Source organism: Cryptotermes secundus, unplaced genomic scaffold (genome assembly GCF_002891405.2).
Source record: "Cryptotermes secundus unplaced genomic scaffold, Csec_1.0 scaffold79, whole genome shotgun sequence".
NCBI classification, from domain to species: domain Eukaryota; kingdom Metazoa; phylum Arthropoda; class Insecta; order Blattodea; family Kalotermitidae; genus Cryptotermes; species Cryptotermes secundus.
Window position 1 is genome coordinate 3,610,927 of NW_019741974.1, and position 22,867 is coordinate 3,633,793.

Sequence of the window (22,867 nt, forward strand, 5' to 3'; positions counted from 1 at the left end):
CGATTTATATCATTGTCAAGGAAAAAGGAACTTTTATAGAGCGAGAAATGTTGGGTTCAGGAATTCTAGGAGTGACATCAGCAGAGTGATAACTACGTGCACAAATAGATAGAGAGAAGAAAGAGCAGAAGCTACTGAAATAGGGTGAGGCTCAGTAAGAGTTATCGCAAGGCTCAATTTCGTGGCAGTGTGATCGTCGTTTTTGTTTCTCTAAACATACTTCCAGAAATGCTTAATATTTTCTTCTAGAAATTTTAGGCATCGAAGCCGATGTGGCATATATAAGTAATTTACGATAGCAAGAAAACTTGTTGTACTGTTCAGTATATTTGTTTTATATTTTATATAAGAAGAGTTTTCTTTTTAATGGAGTGTTTTAGCGAGAATACTATTAATAACAGTAATAATTCAATGACATAATAATCCAAAAATACTGATCTTCTTCTGTTATTCAATTATAGTATACCTTGTCGATATTTCAAGTGGAACAAAGTAGTGGGGGGTGGAGTCCAACTGGGTCCACTCGGCACGGCGGCCACTGATTGGATTATTGTAACCTGACCCGGGTGATAATGAGATGGAGAATTTGGTGGAATGAAGATTGGCAGGGGAAACCGAAGTACTCGGAGAAAACCGGCCCCCAGCGCCACTTTGTCCACCACAAATCACACTTGACCGGACCCGGGTTCGAACCCGGGCCGCCGCGGTGGGAAGTCAGTGACTAACTGCTTGAGCTATGGCGCTGTCTGGAACAGAGTAATTAAGAAGCTTAATAAACGACAATGAAGAGCCGGGATAGCGCAGTCGGTATAGAGACTGGCTGCGGGCTGGACGACAGAAGGGTCGGAGTTCGAGACCTGGTAAGGACAAGAATCTTCTCTTCTCCACGTCGTCTGGGGCCCACCCAGCCTCATATCCAATGAGTACCGGGGGTAAAGCGGCCGGGACATGAAGCTGACCACTCACAACTAGTTCGTACCGAGGTCAATAAAATGTGGATCTATAAATCCATTCCCCCATACGCCTTCATGGTGTAGTGTTTAATTAGTTAAACACAGGAACAGCTTTACTTCTTTACCTTCATAAATGACAATAAAATATGTTTAAAACAAATTAATTATTCATAAGTAAAGTATCGACAAAAAAGCGAAAATAAAAATGTTTTTTTTTTATAACAGTCACTGTTCTGCGCCGTTATTGCAACTTTATGCCAGGTTAATGGTCAGTGTTTCATACCGTCATTGGTGACCCAAAGAAGCCGTCATCTGCACAGGGCGTGTCAAGTGATGGGATTGTATTGGTGCACAAGGAAGCAATTCTAGAGTGATTTAGCACAATCATTGGTGGATATGCCGATCGACGTTCGAATCAGTTATATCCCGACTTAACTCTTATTGACAAAATTCTACGAGTATTTCATTGCTACGTACATAAGTTTATCTCCAAATTGTCCCAATATTTGTAAAATATTTCTTCAGAAACGTCGCCTACCGTCTATGCAAGCCTCATCCCGAAACTGCATGGTTTTCTATACACCTCTTGTCTCACATACGTGTGCTCGTCCCGAAAATCTCGTTCGTCTTGATATGATAATCGTAATAATATTTTGTAAAAAAAGAACTTTCCAGTATTTTATTAACACCAAAATTCATTACCATTTTTACAAGAGCATCCCATTGGTCGCTATCCTAAGCCAGATCGAACCAGTCCATACCATCCCATCCTATGTCTCTAAGATCCATTTTAATATTGTCCACCAACCTACGTCTTCGTCTTCCTAGTGGTCTCCTTCCTTCTGCCTTTCCCACCAACATCCTATGTGCATTCCTCTTCACCCCCATTCTTACCCCTCCAGGTTCGAATTTTTTTTTTGTGATTTTTTGAAAAAATTATGAAAATAATTTGCACTTCTAGACGATTTCGATATCGTCTGGTATTTTAATTTATTTTTCCAATGGATCTTCCAGCCCATTCAGGGCCCTGGCCTCTTATTCAGTTCCGTAATCATTTATTCACGGACAGTAGGGTTCCTTGGGCGAGAGATCAGTCCCTCACAAGTCTGCTACCTAATCACAGGACAACACAAATACAGAATAAACATATACACACACCAAACATCCACACCCTGAGTGGGATTCGAACTCACGATCCCAGCGTCCGAGCGAACGAAGGCAGTTCATGCCTTAGACCGCGCGGCCACTGTGACTAGCCTGGTATTTTAAATAGCAAGATTTCAGAAATTCGAATTATTTGCGACCTGAGGTAAATATTTTGGGAGACACCTACTCAATTGCATTCGTTACAAGAAATTATTCTCACTCGTTGGACACAAGTCAGTAACATAAATATATATAGAAGCAGTGTCTCAGGTTTGTTTACGGTAAATTGTAAGAAATTTTATAATAAAATTATGAATTTCTAAAACTAAGACAAAAAATAAAGTCTAAAATGAACTGAACTAACAAAACAAAGGCTCCAAACCTGAGAAGCTGGCTGTAGCCACACAATACCTACACGACGCCACATTCCAGAAGACGTAATTCTTCATAGTCACCGTCGTGAAAACCTCAAAACTTACACAAAAATATAATAATTTCTTTTTATTCAGATATTTTATAAAATGCTCATAGTGGATGGTTTTTCCTGAATCTTAGTCCTCTAGTGGTATCTAACCCGCTAGTGACATACATTTTAATTTCTTACCACCAACAATACCAATATAGCGACTGTGTGTAATATTAATATGCTGGGATATTATCCTCATTAATCTAGAATTTTCAAAATTTTATTATGACACATCTTTGAACAATATGAATTTTTGTTACGATAATATTTTCTTTACTTTACCTTAAATAAATATTAGAGGAAATTTTAATCTTATGGATATATTTTTGAAAATTTTAAGGTTGTTAAATATGTCCTATTGACTCCTCCTAAAAATATTAGTAAAATTGCATCAGACCTGGAGTAGGGCACCTTATGGAAGAGGACCTGTGTGTTCAGAAAGGCCTCCTGTTTTGCGATCCTGAACATCATTGCCTTTTATTTTCCTTCATACTACAGTCCCCGTGGACCTAGGCCTACCTCCATGAACTTCTCCGTTCACTTCGGTTTTTCTAGATCTTACACATTTGGTAGGACTCCTTGGGCGGATGATCAGCTCTTCGCAAGGCCTCTACCTGTACACCAACACAGAAAAACGCACACAAACAAACTAAACATCCATGCCCTGGGTGGGATTCGAACCCACGATCCCGGTTTTCAAGCGAGCGAAGACAGTACATGCCTTAGACCGCTCGGCTACCGTGACCGGCTCATCATTGCCTATAGGATGCACAATTTAATACCAACCTTCACGAAACCAGTAACATTTATCTTCCTCTCAAGGTAAATGCAGTAGGAACATGAGGATGTCCACTGAGCACCAGTTGGTGATTTAAAATTTGCTTGGAACTCTACTTCCTCTTCTGCTAATGCCTTGAAGTCGTAGTGATTAGGCACAAGAGGAATTTTGAATTGTCTGTGTTGACTTGGTTAAGTTAAAGGGAAAATAAAAGAAATAGAATTTAGATTTTTATAGTGCAGACATGAACTGACAAATTTACGAGATAAGTTACCGGCAATAATTAAATAAGTAATATCTCATTTCTGTGTAAAAATATAACAGGATTTTTTTTGAACTGATAGAATCATACTTCAAGGATTAAACATTTTACAATGCGACAACATTTGCGACGCACGCTACGTACGCTATGTTCGCTATGTTAGCTGCGTCGCAGAGTGTACACAGCGTACGTAGCGTACGTAGCGAACGTAGCGCTCTCTGTGGCCGAACCTTTGTCACTGAGAAAATAACGGACTTCTTATGGTCACATCATTTAAAATAACTCTGTATTTTGAAACCTCGTGGTAGTGGCAAAACTCATGAACTCCTTTACAGAGAGAGTGGTGTCATAAGCCTTATAAAAACATGAGGAAAATGGGCAGCTGGTTGATATTGACACGAACGATATTCAGGAGAAACGCCATCTTGCGTAGCCCTGATCACTAATGTTTTAGTAATGTCTGAGGTACTCACGTGAAGCCTCATAATCTATCGCGTGTCTTGATCTTCGGACTGCGGCCCTGCAGGCAGTAAAGCGAAACAGCGCATATTGTCCGCTTATATAGCGCCCCACCAATCCGATCTGTTGTCCATACCTTCACACGCTTTCCCCGTGTCACTGGTTCACGTTCCCTTTTGTTGAAACATCTCTTCTCCCGTTCCCGCTATTATCTCCCGTTCGACCGTGCTGAAGCCTACCTCTTCATGGCCCCACCTCTTACTGGTGCCACAGTCACCGTTCATGTACGTACACACGTACACGCCTGTCACATGGCGTTTATATCATTCTAGGATTACTGTATTACTGCAGACTCAAGAGCATAAGCTCTTAAATAGGTAAGCCGCACACCGGCATGCGTCAAGACATGTCACAGTCAAGACACGATGTCTGCGACATGACGCAAAGAAAGGAGCACAGTTGAAACGAATGAGATTATGAAAACCGCTGCACACCACTCTGACCCATGATGCTGACGTCAGCTTCGTGCTGACGAATCACGAATGGAGAATGACAGCGTCTTTTTCCTCATGTCTTGATGCTTGTCTTGACGCGATTGGTGTGCGGGCTGCCTCTATACTGTATCGACAGTCCGAATCCCACGTCAGTGGCGGATTCAACAAATAAATGCCGGTTTCTAGTTGCTTAATTTAGAAGGTGTATTTAGGCCTGAGGAAAGTAAAATGTATGGGATGGAGAAGACAATATTTCAGCTTTTCACGTATGGACTGCTGAAGCTAGGAAAGTCTGCAGTGAGGTTCGATGCTGCAAAACGGAATTGAACACAGCGATCCTGTGATCGGAAGGGAGTGAAGGCATTCAGTGATACCGTTTTATGTGGTAAGGTCACGATAGTATCTGAGGTTCGATTCCGGTATGAACTAGTAGTAATATAGAACAAACAAAATTTTCGCTGAATGTGTTGGGGCAGGGGGTTGGTCGTGAGGAGTATGTGAGAAAGATATACCCTTGTCTCCTTTAACGTATTATCCAGAAAACATCCGAGCAGTTTAATGCAACGATTGATTTCGAGTTACGGAACGGGTTCCCTGTTAGAGGAGTGGCCGGTTTACCGACTGTTTTTGCAAAGGAGGTTATCTCGGTCTCTCCTGTCAAGTGCTGCGGCAGTATCTTTAATTAGGTCTAAATTTATTCAGTATCTTTTACCTACTCACCACGGCGAATGACCCCTAGTAGGCCTACATAATTTCTGCAACTTGAAGAGAATAATTTTAAGTACCGTAAATAATCTATCTATGGTTCTGCGGTAGCGCAGTTGGTTGAGGCACTATGCTACAAGCCGGTAGGTCGCGGGATCTTATCCCGAGGATGTCATTGGATTTTTTCAATTGACCTAATCCTTCCAGCCGCACTATGGTCCTGGGCTCGACTCAGCCTCTAACAGAAATGAGTACCAGGAATCTTGTTGGAATGTTCTTGCGGGTAAAGGGCGGCCGGCGCGTAAGGTTGACAGTCTTGCCGCCATCTACTAGCCGATTGTCTAGAAAAGGTGAGAACCTCAATATCTCACAACCATATGGGCCTCCACGGCCTGTTACAGGGATACCTTTACTTTACTTACTTACCTCACATGGTTCTACGCTCCTTGTGAACCTTGACCTCTTTTTCAGTTTCTTAATCTATACACAGTCAACAGGACTCTTCGGACAGGGGATCAGCCATATCTCAAGGCCTCTACCTACACATGCGCGTGGCCACTGTGATCAGCATTAATCAGTCTAGTTATCATCAAAACAAAGTGAGATAAATACGAACATCCTAACAGAAAAAATCCAGTGTTCCTTCTAAGATATATACAAAGATACCCTACCTAAAATTGTAAGAATTTTCTTCAAAATATTGTTTGGTATTACTGGATCACCACGAGAACGATATACTACTACATGTTGGACTCCACAAGGAAGATGGTGTTCTCCTTAAAGGAAAATAGAAGACATTGGTTCACATCCTGAAGGAAAGAAAGTTTGTTTTTTCTAAAGACAAATTTAAGCTAGACTTTACTCTACCTGTGACACTTATAGGGGCCCTTTGTTAGTTATCTATTCTGGAGCTTGGTGGTCATTCCTCCTGTTCCATTTGACTTCCCCCCCCATATCCTATATGTTGTCCGTCAATTTCCCCCCATAAAGGTAAAGGCAGTATATACCTCTGGAGAGTTGGAGATCATTTACCACATTACACGGTGTCATAATCCAGAACATCACATATTTCAGAATGTGCAGTTTGTGTCTATAGGCCTCCGTCCCATCGTCATTCAACATGTTTATTGTGTTAAAACATCACTGAATTCGTTTAAATTTGTTTTATATGTGCTCCAGTTTGATTTACTACAATCCATATATTACAGAACGTTCAGAATATTTTTATAAACGGACAGCCATGTTAGTGTTTCTTACTGTACATAATCTAAAATACAGACATTGTTATAAATCCATAATTTTAATTTTGAAATTTTCACTATGTTCATTTTAAGATATTAGTTGGTTAATTTTACCTGTTGAATGGCTTTGCTGACAATAGATTTATATTAGCAAAACTGACACTTGAGTAACGAATGATAATCATCTGAGAATCGACGATATGTCTTTTTAATAGTTCAATTTCATTTTCAATCTGTACTAGTACATTTAGCAAATTGTTATGGTGTACTTTGACTTGACAGTTGCGCTCTTCTTTAGTGAGTAGGCTTGAAACCTCGTGTGGTTCTTGGGGGAGTGCTTATTATCTAGATCTTTAATCTGGAATTATTGGTATACTATTGCAATATAAATCTGGTGGGCAGATCATTTGGCAGATGTCTTCGCAGTCGCCTGAAGTCCGGTGGCTCCGTAAGGCGGGCGGCTCTGAGCCGAGTATTGTATAGGGCGCTGTATCGGCGAATTTCCTCTCACTGTTGGTATTTGGAGATCTCTTCGGATGACTGTTCGGTACGTACCAAGGTGCGTCCACTATCATGCGAAAGGCTTTAGCTTGAAATCGTTCTAAAATTACTATGTTTGAGTTGGAAGCTGTACCCCAAAGTTGTATTCCATAGATCCAGATTGGTTTGAGGATTGTTTTGTATATAAGGAGTTTGTTGCCTGTAGAGAGTTTTGATTTACGTCAGAGTAACCAGTGCAGTTTGGTGAAAGTAATTCCTAGTTGTTTCCATTCTGCTAGGATGTGTTTGTGCCAGGCAAGTCATCTGTCAAGGTGTAGTCCAAGATAATTGACGTCTTCGACGATCATATTTAATCTGCATATTTCTTTTGCTGGAATTAAGATCAGATTAATTAACCCATCATGAATAGCGAGGGTTGTCTGAAACCGTGTAGATCAATCTTCACTCCTACTTTTGCCCAGAAGGCAATTCTACTGTGCAGCGCATTTCCCTAATCTGGCAATCTCTTAGCTAGCCAAGCCATCTCCTGGCAGCCCACAGACTCACTGCTGTGTTTATAAGAGCCCGCCAAAGGAACCTTGTCCAAGCCAGTTCAGTTCTGTCCACACCAAATTCCATTCATGCTATTATCCCATCCGAGCCTAGTTCTCCTATGTTCCACGGTAAACGTTTTTTGTCTATTCTCATCTCCCGCCTTCGATCTATATGTCTTGCCCATCCCATCCTCCCTAACTTGTTGAACCTTAATAATATTTTGTGAAAATTACAAATTACGAAGATCTTAGTTGCATATTTTTCAGCTTTCTCTTACTTTCTCTACTTAAGTCCAAATATATTTTCCAGCCCCCTCCCCGTGTTCCTAGGATTCTCATCTTGACCGTCCCACTAGTTGGAGGGACTATGTTTTATCATAAAAAAACAGTATGTGAAAATATAATTTTGCATATTTTAATGCTTCGTTTTTGGGTCAACTGATGAAAGGACTTCCTTAAAATACTTAGGCGTATATGGAAGGATAATATTCAAAAATCTTAAAAGTACGATTGAAGGATATGTCCTCTTTAATGTGTTTCAGGATATTGACCAGTGTCCTTTTGTTAACATGGTAGGACTCTTTTGGTTCCAATAAGCTTAAAATGTGGCATATTCCTTGACCATCTGAGCGACTACTAGTCTCTCAAGGAGGACGGTTCTACGCAGGCTTACTTCTTTACAATATTGGATACAGGCGGTAAAATAACGAAATTGACGTAAAGAAATATTTTCGCATGAAAAGGAACATAGGAAATCTACATATGCTGATCCTGCAACTTAACCTTTCACTTCACTTGTAACGCTTATGCAACCTGTTCACAATTATCTAGAACACGGTCAATCACTATCGCCTGTCGCCTGTCCGTTGTACCCTATTGTGTCTCGCCATGGGTTACTTTCGAATCAGGGGCTGTCAGGCGAAGTGGATTGACCCAGAATAACAGGATTTTATTATAAACAACAAAGGAATCTTAGAGGAGTACGCGGTTGCGTAGTTGGTTGACGCACCATGCTATAAGCCGAAAGGTCGCGGGTTCGAATCCCGATAACGCCATTGGATTTTTCCATTTGAACTAGCCCTTCCAGCTGCACTATGGCCCTGGGGTTGGCTCAGCCTCTTAACAGAAATGAATACCAAGAATCTTCCTGGGGGTATAGGGCTGCCGGCGCGTAAGGATGACATCCTTACCGTCATCTGTAAGCCGATTGTCTAAAGAGAATGTGGAAGCCTCGACGTCTCACAAATCTATGGGCCTTCACGACCTATTACAGGGATAGCTTGACCTTTGTTACCTTTAAAGGAATCGTAGATATAGGAAGAGGCAAGTGGATGTTACCGTAAGATTTTTAGAAAGCGACATCTGCAGTTGTACCTGATGCTATATGTGGATCTCTCGTCGTTAAGCAAACACAAGGATTCAGGTTGATTCAGATCAGTGTGCTGAGTGGAATAGCTGGTCACAGGACAGTGGTGATTACTGCACAGGAAGGAGTTTCACCGTTTGCTCCCTGAATTGAATGTTAGTCGAATGAACAAATTAAGAGGCGCGAGATGGACAGTGCATGTGAGGGATAAGAAATGAGTAACTAAAAGAAAAAGGCTACATGGGAGTATTAATATCGAAGTAGATAATGAAGAAAGATAGTATTGAACTTTGAGCTGGTTTCAAGTGGCTCAAGGTAGGCTCCTGTGTCTAGCCCTTGTGAGTATTTAATGAACCTCCACGTTCCAGTGAGTCGCCAAGTCTCATGATCACGTGAGCTACTCTAACAAACTGTCACCCAAGAAAGAGACTGATAGTGTTAAGTGCGTGTGTACGCAGTCGCGCATGCGTGTGGTTACGATCATGTGATCATGATGATCGTGATAACTTCTGGTTTCAGATCATTATTCGTGTACTTGCTGAGTTAAAAATCAAAAAGACAATTACAAATAATCAAGAGTAAAGGAAAGAAACAAAACAAACACACGTAATCAAATAATAGAACAATAGCATTTATATAATTTTTATAATAATAATTAAATGAACGTAATGAAATTTTCGTCATGGGGCGAGAAAAGTAAAATATGTACATCCATATTGAATAAAAAAGCTATCCCTGTAACAGGCCATGAAGGCCCATAGGGTTGTGAGACGTACAGGCTCCACATTTTCTCTAGACAATCGGCTCACAGATAGCGGTAAGGTTGTCAGCCTTACTCGCCGGCCGCGCTTTATCCCCCAGGAAGATTCCTGGTACTCATTTCTGTTAGAGGCTGAGTCGACCCCAGGGCCATAGTGCGGCTGAAACGGTTAGGTCAATTAAAAGAAATCCACTTCATCGGGACTCGAACCCTCGATTTTCTGGCTTGTAGCATAGTACCTCAACCAACTACTCTACCGCGTGCTCCCAAGTTTGTTTTAATAATTAAGGTAGTGTCATTATAAAATATGAATGAGAGAATGCATTTTTGTTTTAAACATACCCACGTCTCTACAAACAATAGCAGCTGATATGTATCCGTCATGATGATGATGATGATGATGATGATGATGATGATAGCTACAATAACGACAGTGACAACAACAATAACAAGAATGGTAACTAAAATTAGAATGATAATATTAACAATGATAACAACATCGAATTATGCAATAAATGGAATTGCTTCTGACTTCGATAAGTTTTCCGTTCGAAACTCGTCTGTGACACCGACCGTCTTTTCGCGGTACTTCCCCGTCCCTTGAGGAAAATTCTGGTGTTATACCTGAAATTAGGCCACTACGACTTCATTCTACATTCCTTCCTAATCATGATTAAAGAGCCAGGATAGCTCAGTCGGTATACCGACTGGCTACTGGCTGGACGACCGAGGGGTCGGAGTTCGAGTCCCGGTAGAATCAAGAATTTTCTCCTCTCGACGTCGTCAAGACCGGATCTGGGTTCCACTCAACCTCCTATCCAGTGGGTACCGGAGATAAAACTGCCGAGGCTTGAAGCTGACCACTCACTTCAAGATAGTGCTGAGGTCAAGAAAATGTGGATCTATACATCCACACCCCCAATACGCCTTCATGGCGTAGTGCTTAATTAGTTAAGCACAGGAACAACTTTACCCTTTAAGTTTTCCAAATCATGACTTACTAATTATTCTACTGCTCGAGATTATAAGCTGAGATATATATATATATAATATTGATATTAAATTACTTAAATAGCTTAATATTCTTAAAGATGTTTTGTTCTTAGCCTGTAATGCGTAATTTTCACAGTTCAGGGACTTAACATCAAAAGCGAAAGCGTGACTTATTATTCCTTCTTAAAAAGGAACTGACTAGTATCTTGGAGGATTTGAGGTTCTCACTCACAGCCGTGGCTGTAGTCCTTTGAAAGTCAACCTACATTCCGGGAGAACATGTCATCTCCTTCTTCAGGGTCTAAAGATATAAAAAGCAAGAAACCACCATGAATCAGGTTAACCACGAGCAGCACTGACCACCGAAAAGCGGCTTTAGACACTCGGACAACGATTTGGTCACATCTGCTGTACACACTCTCGACCCTTGCATCAATCAAACATAAGTATAAAAATTAGGAACCCAACTAGGCGGCCTCCGTAGTCTAGAGGTAACGTTCCCACCTCATGACTCGTAGTACGCGGGTTCAAATACCCGCGGAGGTCGTCGAATTTTTAAGGGCGGAAAAATTCAGGGAACAAGTCCTCTGGGAGAGACTTTAAGCCGTGGGTCCCGTGTCGTAGCTTTACGGCACGTAAAAGAACCTCATATCTCCAAAGGAGGTCACTGAGCCAAATTACGGACGTTTCCCGCCCAACAGCAGTCTCTAATACCTCTGGTAGATGGGGGAACAATTATAGATACCTCTCAGTTAGTAGAGCCGGTCTCGCTGGCTATGCGGGACTGATGGTAAGCACCAGTACCGGTAGGATATAGAGACTGGTAGAATATCATAGAGGGAAGCACAATGGACCAATACAGATCTAAGTGCATGGGGAAACCCACTCTCTCCAATAACTAACTAGGAACCCAACTAATTATCTGAAAGTAATTTTAATTATAAAACATTGTTGGTTGTATGTCCCGATGAGGTCATTTGATGTTTTTCAGTTGACCTAATCCTTCCAGCAGCACTAGGCCCTGAGGTCTACTCAGCCTCTAACAGAAATGAGTACCAGGAATTAATTAAATAATTTTCCTGGGGGAATAAAGCGCGGCTGGTTCGTAAGGCTAACAACCTTACCGCCATCTTTGAGCCGATTGTCTAGATAATGTGGGACCCTCAACGTCTCACAACCACATGGGCCTTCACGGCCTGGTACAGGGATAGTTTTACTTTTTTTTACTTTTCTGTATTTCTAAGTTGTGCATATGCAGATTACATAACACTGAATTGTAGGATGAATTGGAAAGGATTTAGAAGAAAGCTGTCATGATCTAATCGAGGTTCAAACCCGTCAACTGCTTGGAGGAACTGAGGAAACCACGAATAATATCATTGTGGATAGCCTCGCCGAGATTCAACCCGAGCTCCTCCCAAATGCAAATCTAGACCGTTGCCGCTATAGCAAACCGTTCAGACTGACCACACACCCAGAGCATGTAAGATACTAACATAATGGGGTCACATGTAGGTTCGCTAGTCCCTACAGAAGCAGGAAGTCACATAGCAAACTTGAAGGAACTTTTTTATCTTGTTTATTTTAATAACATCATGTTCATATAAAAAATATTGTCCTGGTTTATTGAACCTTTATGTAATAATATACTGCCAGTTTTGAAATTAATCATTAAACTCATGATACTTCAGGTGAATGACTCTAGCAGGCTGTAACATGATCAATTTATGAGAGGACAAAAACAAATTGAAGCAAAGTAGATTGATTACCATGGGATTCTCTGAATTATAATCTGAGAGGAAATTAAATCCTATTTAAGAAAATTACCTTCATTAAAGAATGTCGTTTGCCGGAACATGGCCAGAAATGAGATCATGAAAAAAGGGTTTGATATTCTGCATGTAGGAAAAGATTCAACGCTACTAAGAAAAGCACCTAAGTCATGTACAGAGAATTGAGAGGTTATGTAACTCCAAAAATGATGGATGTAAATCCAGAGGGAAACGTAGTATATTGAAAGAAAGACAGGGAAGAGAAAAGAAGAGATAAGTAGGCTGAATCTGTTATATACTCCGTGCAAGGAAAAGACGGTAAGAAGTAAAGCTACTCCTGTAACAGACAGTGGAGACCCATAAGGATATGAGACGTCGAGGCTCCCACATTTTCTAGACAATCGGTTCGCGGATGACAGTAAGGTTGTCAGCCTTCCCGCCGGACGCCCTTTACACCCAGGAAGATTCCTGGTACTCATTTCTATTATAGGCTGAGTTGACTCCAGGGCTATAGTGCGGCTGGAAGGATTAGATCAATTGAAGAATCCAATGACCTTATACAGAATAGAACCCGCGACCTTCCGGCTTGTAGCCTCAACCGACTACGCTACGAGATGGTGGCGTTAGGAAAAATTTCTATTCAAGAATGCCACGCACATAGCGGAGCATTCATGACTTTTTTTTAGCAATAATGGTATGAACTGAATATTGACACTCGAATGAACAGCATTCCTACCATATGCCACGCAGCATGAACTCCGATATCGAACTGTCGTTATTTAACAAATGAACTACAGCAAAAACCTAAAGATTACGGGGCGATACAAGATTTCACTGCTAGGTCTTTTAACACAATTTGAGTTGCCTTGTTCAACGTGTTGACCAACCTTTACATCTATAATGGTTGGTTGGTTAGTTTCCAATGGCTGCATTTGGGATAATTTAACCCATTTTGCTTCTTGCTTTCCAATAGAGAGCACTCAAGTTCTTGCTTTATTGCATCTCCTTGTTAAGATTAGGTGTTCTTTTCACGTAAATGATCTGGCAATTTGCACAGTGTACATTCTTCTGTGTTATATATTCCTACCACAACAAACTAGCAAATCACCCAAACGACATACTACAACGACTCTTTGAACCGCAGCACAATCGAAGACTCCGAAGGTACTGGCCAGCTGACCTAAAAGAAAAATAAGCGGAACCTCCCACTGGGGAAGGGACTCATCACGACATTAAAGAGCATCACAGCTCTTATGCCAGCAAACTAGCTCATAGAATTGTACATTCTGATTGCTTAATAAATAAATAAATGAATAAAAAATATATTCCTGTCTTACAAAGATGTGCTGCAAGGCAGTCATGTCCTGTATTCAATCGAAAATTTGCAACAGCTTCTCTTCTGCGTTTCTTGCTGTAAATTTCCCAAAGTTTTCTTCTCTCTGACTATTTCTTGTTCTACGGTTCTTTGTTGATGGTATGGAGTATTCCTTCATTTGTTTTAGTTTTGATTTTGTTAGGTAGTGTGTGGGCACTTAAGATTTTATTTTAGCGATGCAGCCTTGTGCCCTTCTTTGCCAGTTCATCAGCAATATCGTTTCCATTGATGCCAACATGTGATGGTATGCATTGAATGTATATTATCTTCTTTGTGTTTTCCAGTAGTTTCATTAGTCTTTTATTTCATTTATAATGGCACGCCACACTTGGACTCACGTCGCGACGAACTGTTTCGGAAATGTTACCGCATGTTGAGCCAGAGCTTCCCTGCTGACATAGCCTACAGGTCCAGTCATGTCTACACAACGGAACCTCGGTGATCGGAACCGATGTTAAACCGAACTGACTTAACTTAACCCTCCCTCCCCCAAAAGCAGCTACAAAAAATTACAAATTTTTTATAATACTTTACTTCTTTACAGTAAAAATAAAATCTTGTGAAACACGGTGGTATATGTGAATAGAGCTGCCTCCCTGGGTGGTGTAAGATGTCATCCAGAGACTGCTTGCCCCTAGCCCGGCGTGTAGTAGAACGTGAGCGGGTATCGGACGGACTGTACATTGCTTTCGTATAAAATATACATACGTATAAAACTTTTACAAAATTAATTGTACTTACTTACTTACTCATGCAGCTGAGCCCTCCTGGAGGAGTCGCCAGTTCTGCAGCTACTCAAGAATTTTCCAGCACTTTATGGAACCCGAAGGTTCATTACCGTGTTCACAAGAGCCCTCCACTGGTGCCTATCCTCAGCCAGATCTATCCAATCCTTACCATCCCATCCTATCCAACTAAGATTCATTCTAATATTGTCCACCCACCCACGCCTTGGTCTTCCCTGTGGTCTCTTTCCTTCTGGCTTTCCCACCAATATCCTATACGCATTCCTCGTCTCCCCTATTCGTGCTACATGAGCTGCTCACCTCATCCTCCTTGACTTGATCATTCTAATTATACTTGGAGAAGAGTACAAGTTATGAAGCTTCTAATTATGCAGTTTTATCCAACATCCTGTCACTTCATCCCTCTTCGGTCCAAAAATATTCTCAACACCTTGTTCTCAAACACCCTCAGTCTATGTTCCTCCCTTAATGTCAGAGACCAAGTTTCACACCCACACAGAACCACAGGCAAAATTATAGTTTTGTATATTCTGATCCTTACGTTTTTGGACAGCAGACGAGAAGACAAAAGGTTCTGGACTGATTGGTAGCAAGCAATACCCGAGTTTAGTCTCCTCTTAATTTCCTCCCGAATTAGGTTTTGACTTGGTATNCTGACGTGTCCCGTTTAATTTCAGTCCCACCTGGTTTTCCTGGACCTTCCTAATTTCATATTCTAAGGCAAAGTTGAAAAGGAATGGCGATAAAGCATCTCCTTGTTTTAGACCATTCTGGATAGGAATGAATAGGGATGTTCTCAGTCGAATTTCGATCTGGACACCGACTAGACTGAAGTTTTCATGGTCTTTCTCAATCCCTCAATATAAATTACAGGATAGTATCCCAGTTAGTTCATGGCCGGTTCCTTCCAGATCCAAATAAATTCATCCGATCATCCGACTCTACATGTCCTCGATATTAACAGCGTCCGTCAACTGAAAGAAATTATCCGTAACTTTCACCCAAACTCTCTAAAATGAACAGGGTTTCTGGTTTTCAATACGTCTGCTTAAGAATAGATTACAGTAATTTTAAACTGGCAGGTAATTACACTAATCCATACACTTTTTTCCGTGGCACTACAGCCCCAGTGGGCCTAGGCGTACCTCCATGAACGTCTCCGTTCACTTCGGCTTTTCTAGATCTTACACATTCGGTAGGACTCCTTGGGCGGGTGATCAGCTCGTCGCAAGGCCTCTACCTGTACACAAACACAGAAAAACGCATACACACAAACTAAACATCCATGCCCTGACTAGGATTCGATCCCACTATCCCAGTTTCCAAGCGAGCGAAGACAGTGTACATGCCTTAGATCGCTCGGCTACCGTGACCGGCCAATCCATAATCGTACACTTACCCCATACTTTATTGTAAAGATGCTTCGATATGGAGATCCCTAATTTAAATTTACGTTTCATGAAACAAACTCATTTACATTAACAGTAGTTATGGCGCCGCTGTCAGTGTTGTCTGCTTCCCATGACTGTGGGGACATGTCTGAGCTTTGTGTAGTTTCCTTTTGTTGGCCTTCATTAGATGCCGATGCCCAGTTAATAGAACGTATTTGTTTCATGACCGCGCCTCTGTACGAAAGAAGTAACTGTTACCGCTTGTCCCTTCACTGTAACTTGCAAAACCACTCCTCCCCTTGTTCTTCAATTAGAAACAAGAGTACAAGAATGAGACATTTACTCAGTCCTACTACATAAGAAAGAAGCTTCGTACATGAAATTTTCACCAGAATGCCCCATTGCTGAGACTGATTCAACAGCTTAGTCGGTAAAGTAGCTTGGTTATGGAGTCTGATATTCTTCATTGGCAGTTACGTTTCTCTTCAGCAATTCTGCACGTATACCGGGAACTGAAATGTATCTGGCCTTATAAAAGGTAAAGTTATCCCTGTGACAGGCCGTGAAGGTCCAAAAGGTTGTGAGACGTCGAGGCTCCCACATTTTGTGTAGACAATCGGTTCACAGATGGCGGTGAGGTTGTCAGCCTTTCGCGCCGGTCGCGTTTTACCCCCCAGGAAAATTATTTAATTAATTCCTGGTACTCATTTCTGTTAGAGGCTGAGTCGACACCAGGACGATAGTGCGGCTGGAAGGATTAGTTAAATTGAAAAAGAATCCACCTCATCGGGATTCGAACCCACGACCTTCCGGTTGTAGCATAGTGCCTCAACCAACTACCCTACCGCGTGCCCCATAATACTGAATAACTAATGGGATTAAGCGGCCACAGGGTGAAATTGTTCATTCTCATCCGTTTGATGTCGAGATGTAGAATTCCTTCCACGTCCGTTAACAGCTTCACGTTGTAAGGCTTGCACACGGAGGTCCCCTCTTCCCGCTTCATTCTTATGACCTCTATTCAGGAATCCAGCAGCTGACTTTAACAACTGTAGCAGCCCAAACGTGTTACAGTTCTCCATGGACGTAATGGACCTCTCTAGCCATTTCGGAAGGGTGACTGGTTTATTGGCGAGACCGATTTAGTAGCATGTTATGACTTGTTTTTCGTATCTGGACAGAAAATAACTGCCCTGTTTTTGTTTACATGCAGTTTGGATGGCCGGAAGGGGACAAGGTCACCACGGGAGGCAAGTCTGCAGTTTGCAGAAGATGTGAATTCTGTTTTGTTGACATGTGTAGCTGTCATAAAGTGTCTTCGGAAGGGTGCAGCTGGACCCTAACTAAAGAAATAACCGCTCTCACATGCGGGGTTCCGAGTGGGAACTGTTTTATTCTCAAAGGTCGTTATGTGATTGGCTTGTGCTGATTTCATGATGAATTTGGCTAGTTAAAAGCAGCCAATAGGAAATGAATTCTTGTCTGAGGGAGGCCGTCGATTCAAATCCTTCACGGGGGATGAAGCGATGCTCCCGCAGGAGACCAGTCTTCAGAAACTTGGGCGTTTTGAATTGATCGGAGGCAGACGCCATTGAACTCCTGTCTTCATGTTTCTCTAAATTCATCAGCCCTTCACTTTGGATCGTTAAAATTTGATAATAGTAAAGGGCCATATTGCCGGTCACGGTAGCCGAGCGGTCTAAGGCATGTACTGTCTTCGCTCGCTTGGAAACCGGGATCGTGGGTTCTAATCCCACTCAGGGCATGGATGTTTAGTTTGTGTGTGTGCGTTTTTCTGTGTTTTTGTGTACAGATAGAGGTTTTGCGACGAGCTGATCACCCGCCCAAGGAGTCCTATCGAATGTGTAAGATCTAGAAAAGCCGAAGTGAACGGAGAAGTTCATGGAGATAGGCTGACCGAAATTTGACCTACAATATTGTCGATAATTGTGAGCTGTCCTGCATTTCTTCATGCCACATGCGGATCATATCCTAATGTACGATACCAGGCCTATGGAATATAATGAAACCGAAAGTTTGTTATTTTAGGATATTTACAATCTACTCATAATGTACTAATACAGCGTAATAACCAATTGTTAGAGCGTTGCGTGGCTTGTAGGGAGTACCATCCACTAATGGGTTATCCTCCGTTACCTGGAAGACCTAGAATAGGTCTTCTAGGTATAGAATAGACTTAAAAACCGAGGAGCTAAACTGGTTAATTGGAAGAAGATCCAACCTATCCATAGAAAACAAAGTCCTGCTTTATAAGACAATAATCAAACCAATCTGGGCTTACGGAATTGAGCTCTGGGGTTGTGCCAGCAAATCAAATATATCAATAATCCAGAGAAGCCAATCAAAAAACTTCGAATTATAACAAATGCACCCTGGTATGTAAACAACCAAACGTTACATACAGACCTAAATATACCATACAAAGACGTCATCAGAGAAAAAAGTACCTCACACCACAACAAACTAGCAAATCTCCCGAACGACATAGTACAGCCACTCTTTGAACCGCAGCACAATCGAAGACTCCGAAGACACTGGCCAGCTGACCTAAAGAAAACTAATGAGGAACCTCCCACTGGGGAAGGGACTCACCACGTCACTAAAGACGTCACGTCTCCCAGGGAGTAAAGCGGCCGGGGAGTGAAGTTAACCACTCACAACACGTTAGTGTCGAGGTAAATAAAATGTGGATCTATACATCCACTCCCCCATACGCCTTTGTGGCATAGTGCTACCTTTACCTGTTACGTTTACCTTATGCACCTACAATCAGGTTTAATAGAAAGGATCTCATGGATAAATTTTAAATGAACGGAATATGGAGATGAAATCCCCGTTATTATTTGTTCATATTTGTATTTCTTATATAAAACACTTTATATTCATCGGCACTTCTTCGAGTCCGAAGCGAGGCTAAGGAAGGGAAAAAGAATTTTAATGGATGGGAGATTTGACGAATCGCTCGAGAAATGTTACGTTGAACATAACTATATTTATTAACAATATAAAAAACGGCACAAAAAAGATCCAAATTTGAGAGTGACAGTAGAGGAACTAACAATTACATATATAGTGATATATGAATATTATTTATTGACTATATGAAGATGAAGTATGGCTTGTCGCTTCGAGCAGAAATTGATGAATGTAAGATTACAGAGGACACTGAATTGTATCCCAGATAACAGTAATCTTCGAAATTCAACAACATTGCCTTAATTTTCACGTCAATTTTCCTCTACTCTGAGAAGAAAATGACGATTTAACCAACAAAATGACTAGCGCATTGCGCAATGCTTGGAGGGCACCGTGAATTTCATGGGTACCCCTCGAAGCTATCGCCACCGTGATGATGATCGTGATGATGCTCCTTGATGTATATGGGGATTTTCTTCTCGATGTAGACTGGGACCTTGACTGGGTATGGCTTAGGGACAGGGACCTTGACAGGATAGGGCTTAGGGACGTGAACTGGGTGAGGGACAGGAACGGGCACTTTAACCTCGACTTTGACGGGGTACGGCACTTTCTTCTCGACGGGATAGGGCACTTTCTTCTCGATGTAAACAGGGTAGGGCTTTGGGACATGTACAGGATAAGGCTTCTCCACCTTAACCTCAACAGGGACCTTGACCGGATAGGGAACTTTCTTCTCGACATGAACTGGGTAGGGTTGAGGCACCGGGACTTTGACCTCCTTCGTGATGGTGATGGCCTTGATGTGCTCCTCATGCTTCTCTTCATGTTGCTCTGGCAAGGTCAGGTGCTCGAAACCTCCAGCTCCTCCCACGTGATCGAAGCCTCCGAAGCCGCCGAAGCTGCCGAAGCTACCAAGGGACAGACCGTGTCCTTGGGCAAGTCCCCAACCATGACCGTACCCGAAATCGAAGATCCCTCTCTTGCCTGTTTTGCCGTCAGTCTTCTTGTCCTCCACCGAGGTTTCCTTAGTCTTCTCCTCCGCGGCCACTGCCAGGGCGGATGCCATGATTACGAAGCAAACCTGCTGACAAATTTGTGGCATAACAAGTCTGCAAATAAAGCGCTCCGAGCATATTCATATCAGAAGAAAATCTGCATTCGTAACTCATGGCTCACTACATGGATCATAGTTCTTCGGAAGCTTACAGTTGCTAAGTTGGTCAAAAAAATTCTATTTTTATAAAATCCAGAAGCTAATTCACTACCCTGTTGAAAACATTCCACCAGACTCTTTTCTTTTTTAACTTTAGTCTATATAGGCTTTGAGGTTCTCAGAGCGGTGGTTATGAAGAGTTCTGTCTTTTGGGATATAAAGCTGTGTGGTCCATTGAGAGCCAAAGGACGTTTCGGAGTAACATGTCGCCTTCATCTTCAGGGAAGAGGTATCAGTCAAACAAGAAACCAGCAGATATTGACACCTGCTTTCAGGCTTCTTTCTTTCTTGGCTTATTCTTCGACCCTAAAGATGTAGGCGATATGTTCCTCCGAAACGTCCGTTGAGTTTGAACAGATTATACTCCGTTATATCCCAGAAGACGGATTTTTTTTACTATAATCCAGCTCACGTTTTTTTTATCCTGTTCCTTGAAATCAGTTTTAATATTGTCCTCTACTTCATTCCTATGTCTTCTGGTTTGTCTCTTTCCATCAGATATTTCAATTAAGCTGTTTACGAGTTTCTTACGTTCCCCATGCCTGCTTCATGTTCTGCCCATCTCATCGCCCTTGATTTCACCATCCTAAATATATTTCGTGGAGGGTACAAATTATATGTCTCCTCGTTATGTAATGTTCTCCATTATCTTGCAACTTCCTCTCTCGTACTTAAATATATTCTCTATGTATCGGCCTCATGAACCCTAAAGTCATAATATTATATTTAAGCATCCTGTTGCACTTTATGCGATATATCATGTAACTCCGTCCTAAGTGCAAACGATATTTATAGGTCTTTTGCACACAAGGAGACTACACAGATAACACCTATACAGTACTAGAAACAAGAAGAAGCCGCTGCAGCACTATAGACATAGGACGAGTGACCCTGACATTTTTAAATTTTAAAATTTAGAGAAAATTTTTTAAAGGATTTAAAATTAGAACCGAATATTTTATAAGTGCTAATCAGGAAGACCTATGTTTTTAAATTTTAAATGTTATAAATAAGTACAGTGTAACAGATACGTGAGTGTATACACCTGATGATGGCCGTTTGGGGCCGAAATATTTAGTGTATAAAGAAGAACAAAACAAAAGACCTATAAATATAGTTTGCACTTAGGACGGAGTTACATCATGTATCCTAAAGTCATGTTTTTTCTTTGGTTGGAAGACTAAGCCTGCCTAACAAAATGACAGGTAGTTCAAGTATTTTATGTGACTGGGTGCTTATTTTAAAAGATTATATAAAACTACCTGTATATTTTCTAATCTTCAGCTATTTGGTTTTGAATATTTCGAATTGTAATAACCGTTCAATATCTCTTGTTCATTATGTAAAAGGAAATACTTGCCAACACTTCTGAACGTCTGTTTACGCGCATGACTTGCTGATTTTGTGTTCGCGTTTTCTGAGACGTGTCTATGTAACAGTAACCCTAATATGGGTTGGATTCATGAACAAATTTCAACGTTTTTGTTTGTTTTATATTCATATTAAGAGACCTTTTGACGGTATAATACTCTTTTAAAATATCGAATCTGAAAACTTATATTTGAAATCCTCTTAAATACAAAAGACTGTACCTGAAATCGGGAATAAATTGTTCACTTAGAACAGCCGGCCATGTATAATGCAGAAAACCTTAGTGATACATCACAAGAACAAGCAAGGGGTGTGAGAGTCGAACCGCAGTCTTCCCTAATTAAGACTGAAACCCTGAAGATCACATATTCCAAGTTAGTAGCAAATGTTGAACAGTATATCGTAACTGCTTTTAAGTGATAGAAAGGCACAGAAAGTTCAATCGTGACTTGTTTGACTAAACCGGTTACAGAGGACTGGTTGTTGCGTCTGGTGCTTGGTTATGTTCACTGGTGTGAAGAGACCGGGGACCCCCAAGTGTTTACATTTCTCGTGGTGAAACTTCTCGTGGAGTCACGGCCGTGTTAAGCAAAGTCAATACCACCGCTCTGAAGGGCAACATCTTCTCAGGTCTATAATATGCCAAGGATAAATCCTGCTCAGATTGTAACAGAATAGCATACTTACTTACTTACTTACTTACTTACTCATGGAGCTGAGCCATTCTGGAGGAGCCGCCAATTCTGCAGCTACTCAAGAATTTCCCAGCATTTTATGGAACCCTAAGGTTCATTACCGTGCACAAGAGCACTCCACTGGTCCCTATACTGAGCCAGCTCAATCCCTGTCATCACATTATATCTCTCTAAATCAATTTTAATATTATCCACCCACCTACGCCTTGGTGTTCCCAGGAATGCATGTAGGATATTGGTGGGAAAGCCAAAAGGAAACATCCTTCTGGCTTTCCCACCAATATCCTACATGCATTCCTCGTCTCCCCAATTCGTGTTACATGCCCTGCTCACCTCAACCTCCTTAACTTGATCATTCTAATTATACTTGGAAAAGAATACAAGTTACAAGATATTTTAATCTGTATATTCTTAAATAGGAGACAACGATATAAATTTCTAACTTGAATGGTAGCTATTGTTCCCCAGAATTGTAGGCAAATGTAGGTACACTTGAAAGGATTCTGACGATGGTGTATACTCGTACTGTACTTCTTTTGGCTTATTTTGGACTTCATCCATCGTCCGGTATGTAAAAGACAAAAGACCACGACGTTTCGGAGACTGGATCTGTCTCCGTCTTCAGAAGTAGGTTTATCCTTCCCTACCCACCTGAAGACGGAGACAGATCCAGTCTCCGAAACGTCGTGGTCTTTTGTCTTTTACAT

The 22,867-nt window shown here is 41.4% G+C and overlaps 2 protein-coding genes across 5 annotated transcripts in view; one reads left to right on the forward strand and one right to left on the reverse strand.

Annotated features, from left to right (window-relative positions):
- Positions 1-22,867, forward strand: part of LOC111872784 (mitochondrial ribonuclease P catalytic subunit) — a 516,563-nt gene that overhangs the window by 389,550 nt on the left and 104,146 nt on the right. The gene's annotated exons all lie outside the window — the stretch shown is intronic.
- Positions 19,279-22,867, reverse strand: part of LOC111872813 (titin) — a 4,056-nt gene continuing 467 nt past the window's right edge. Inside the window, exon 2 of the mRNA XM_023867001.1 lies at positions 19,279-19,962. Coding sequence (XP_023722769.1) covers positions 19,279-19,962 — 684 coding nt within the window. The remainder of the gene's footprint in view (positions 19,963-22,867) is intronic.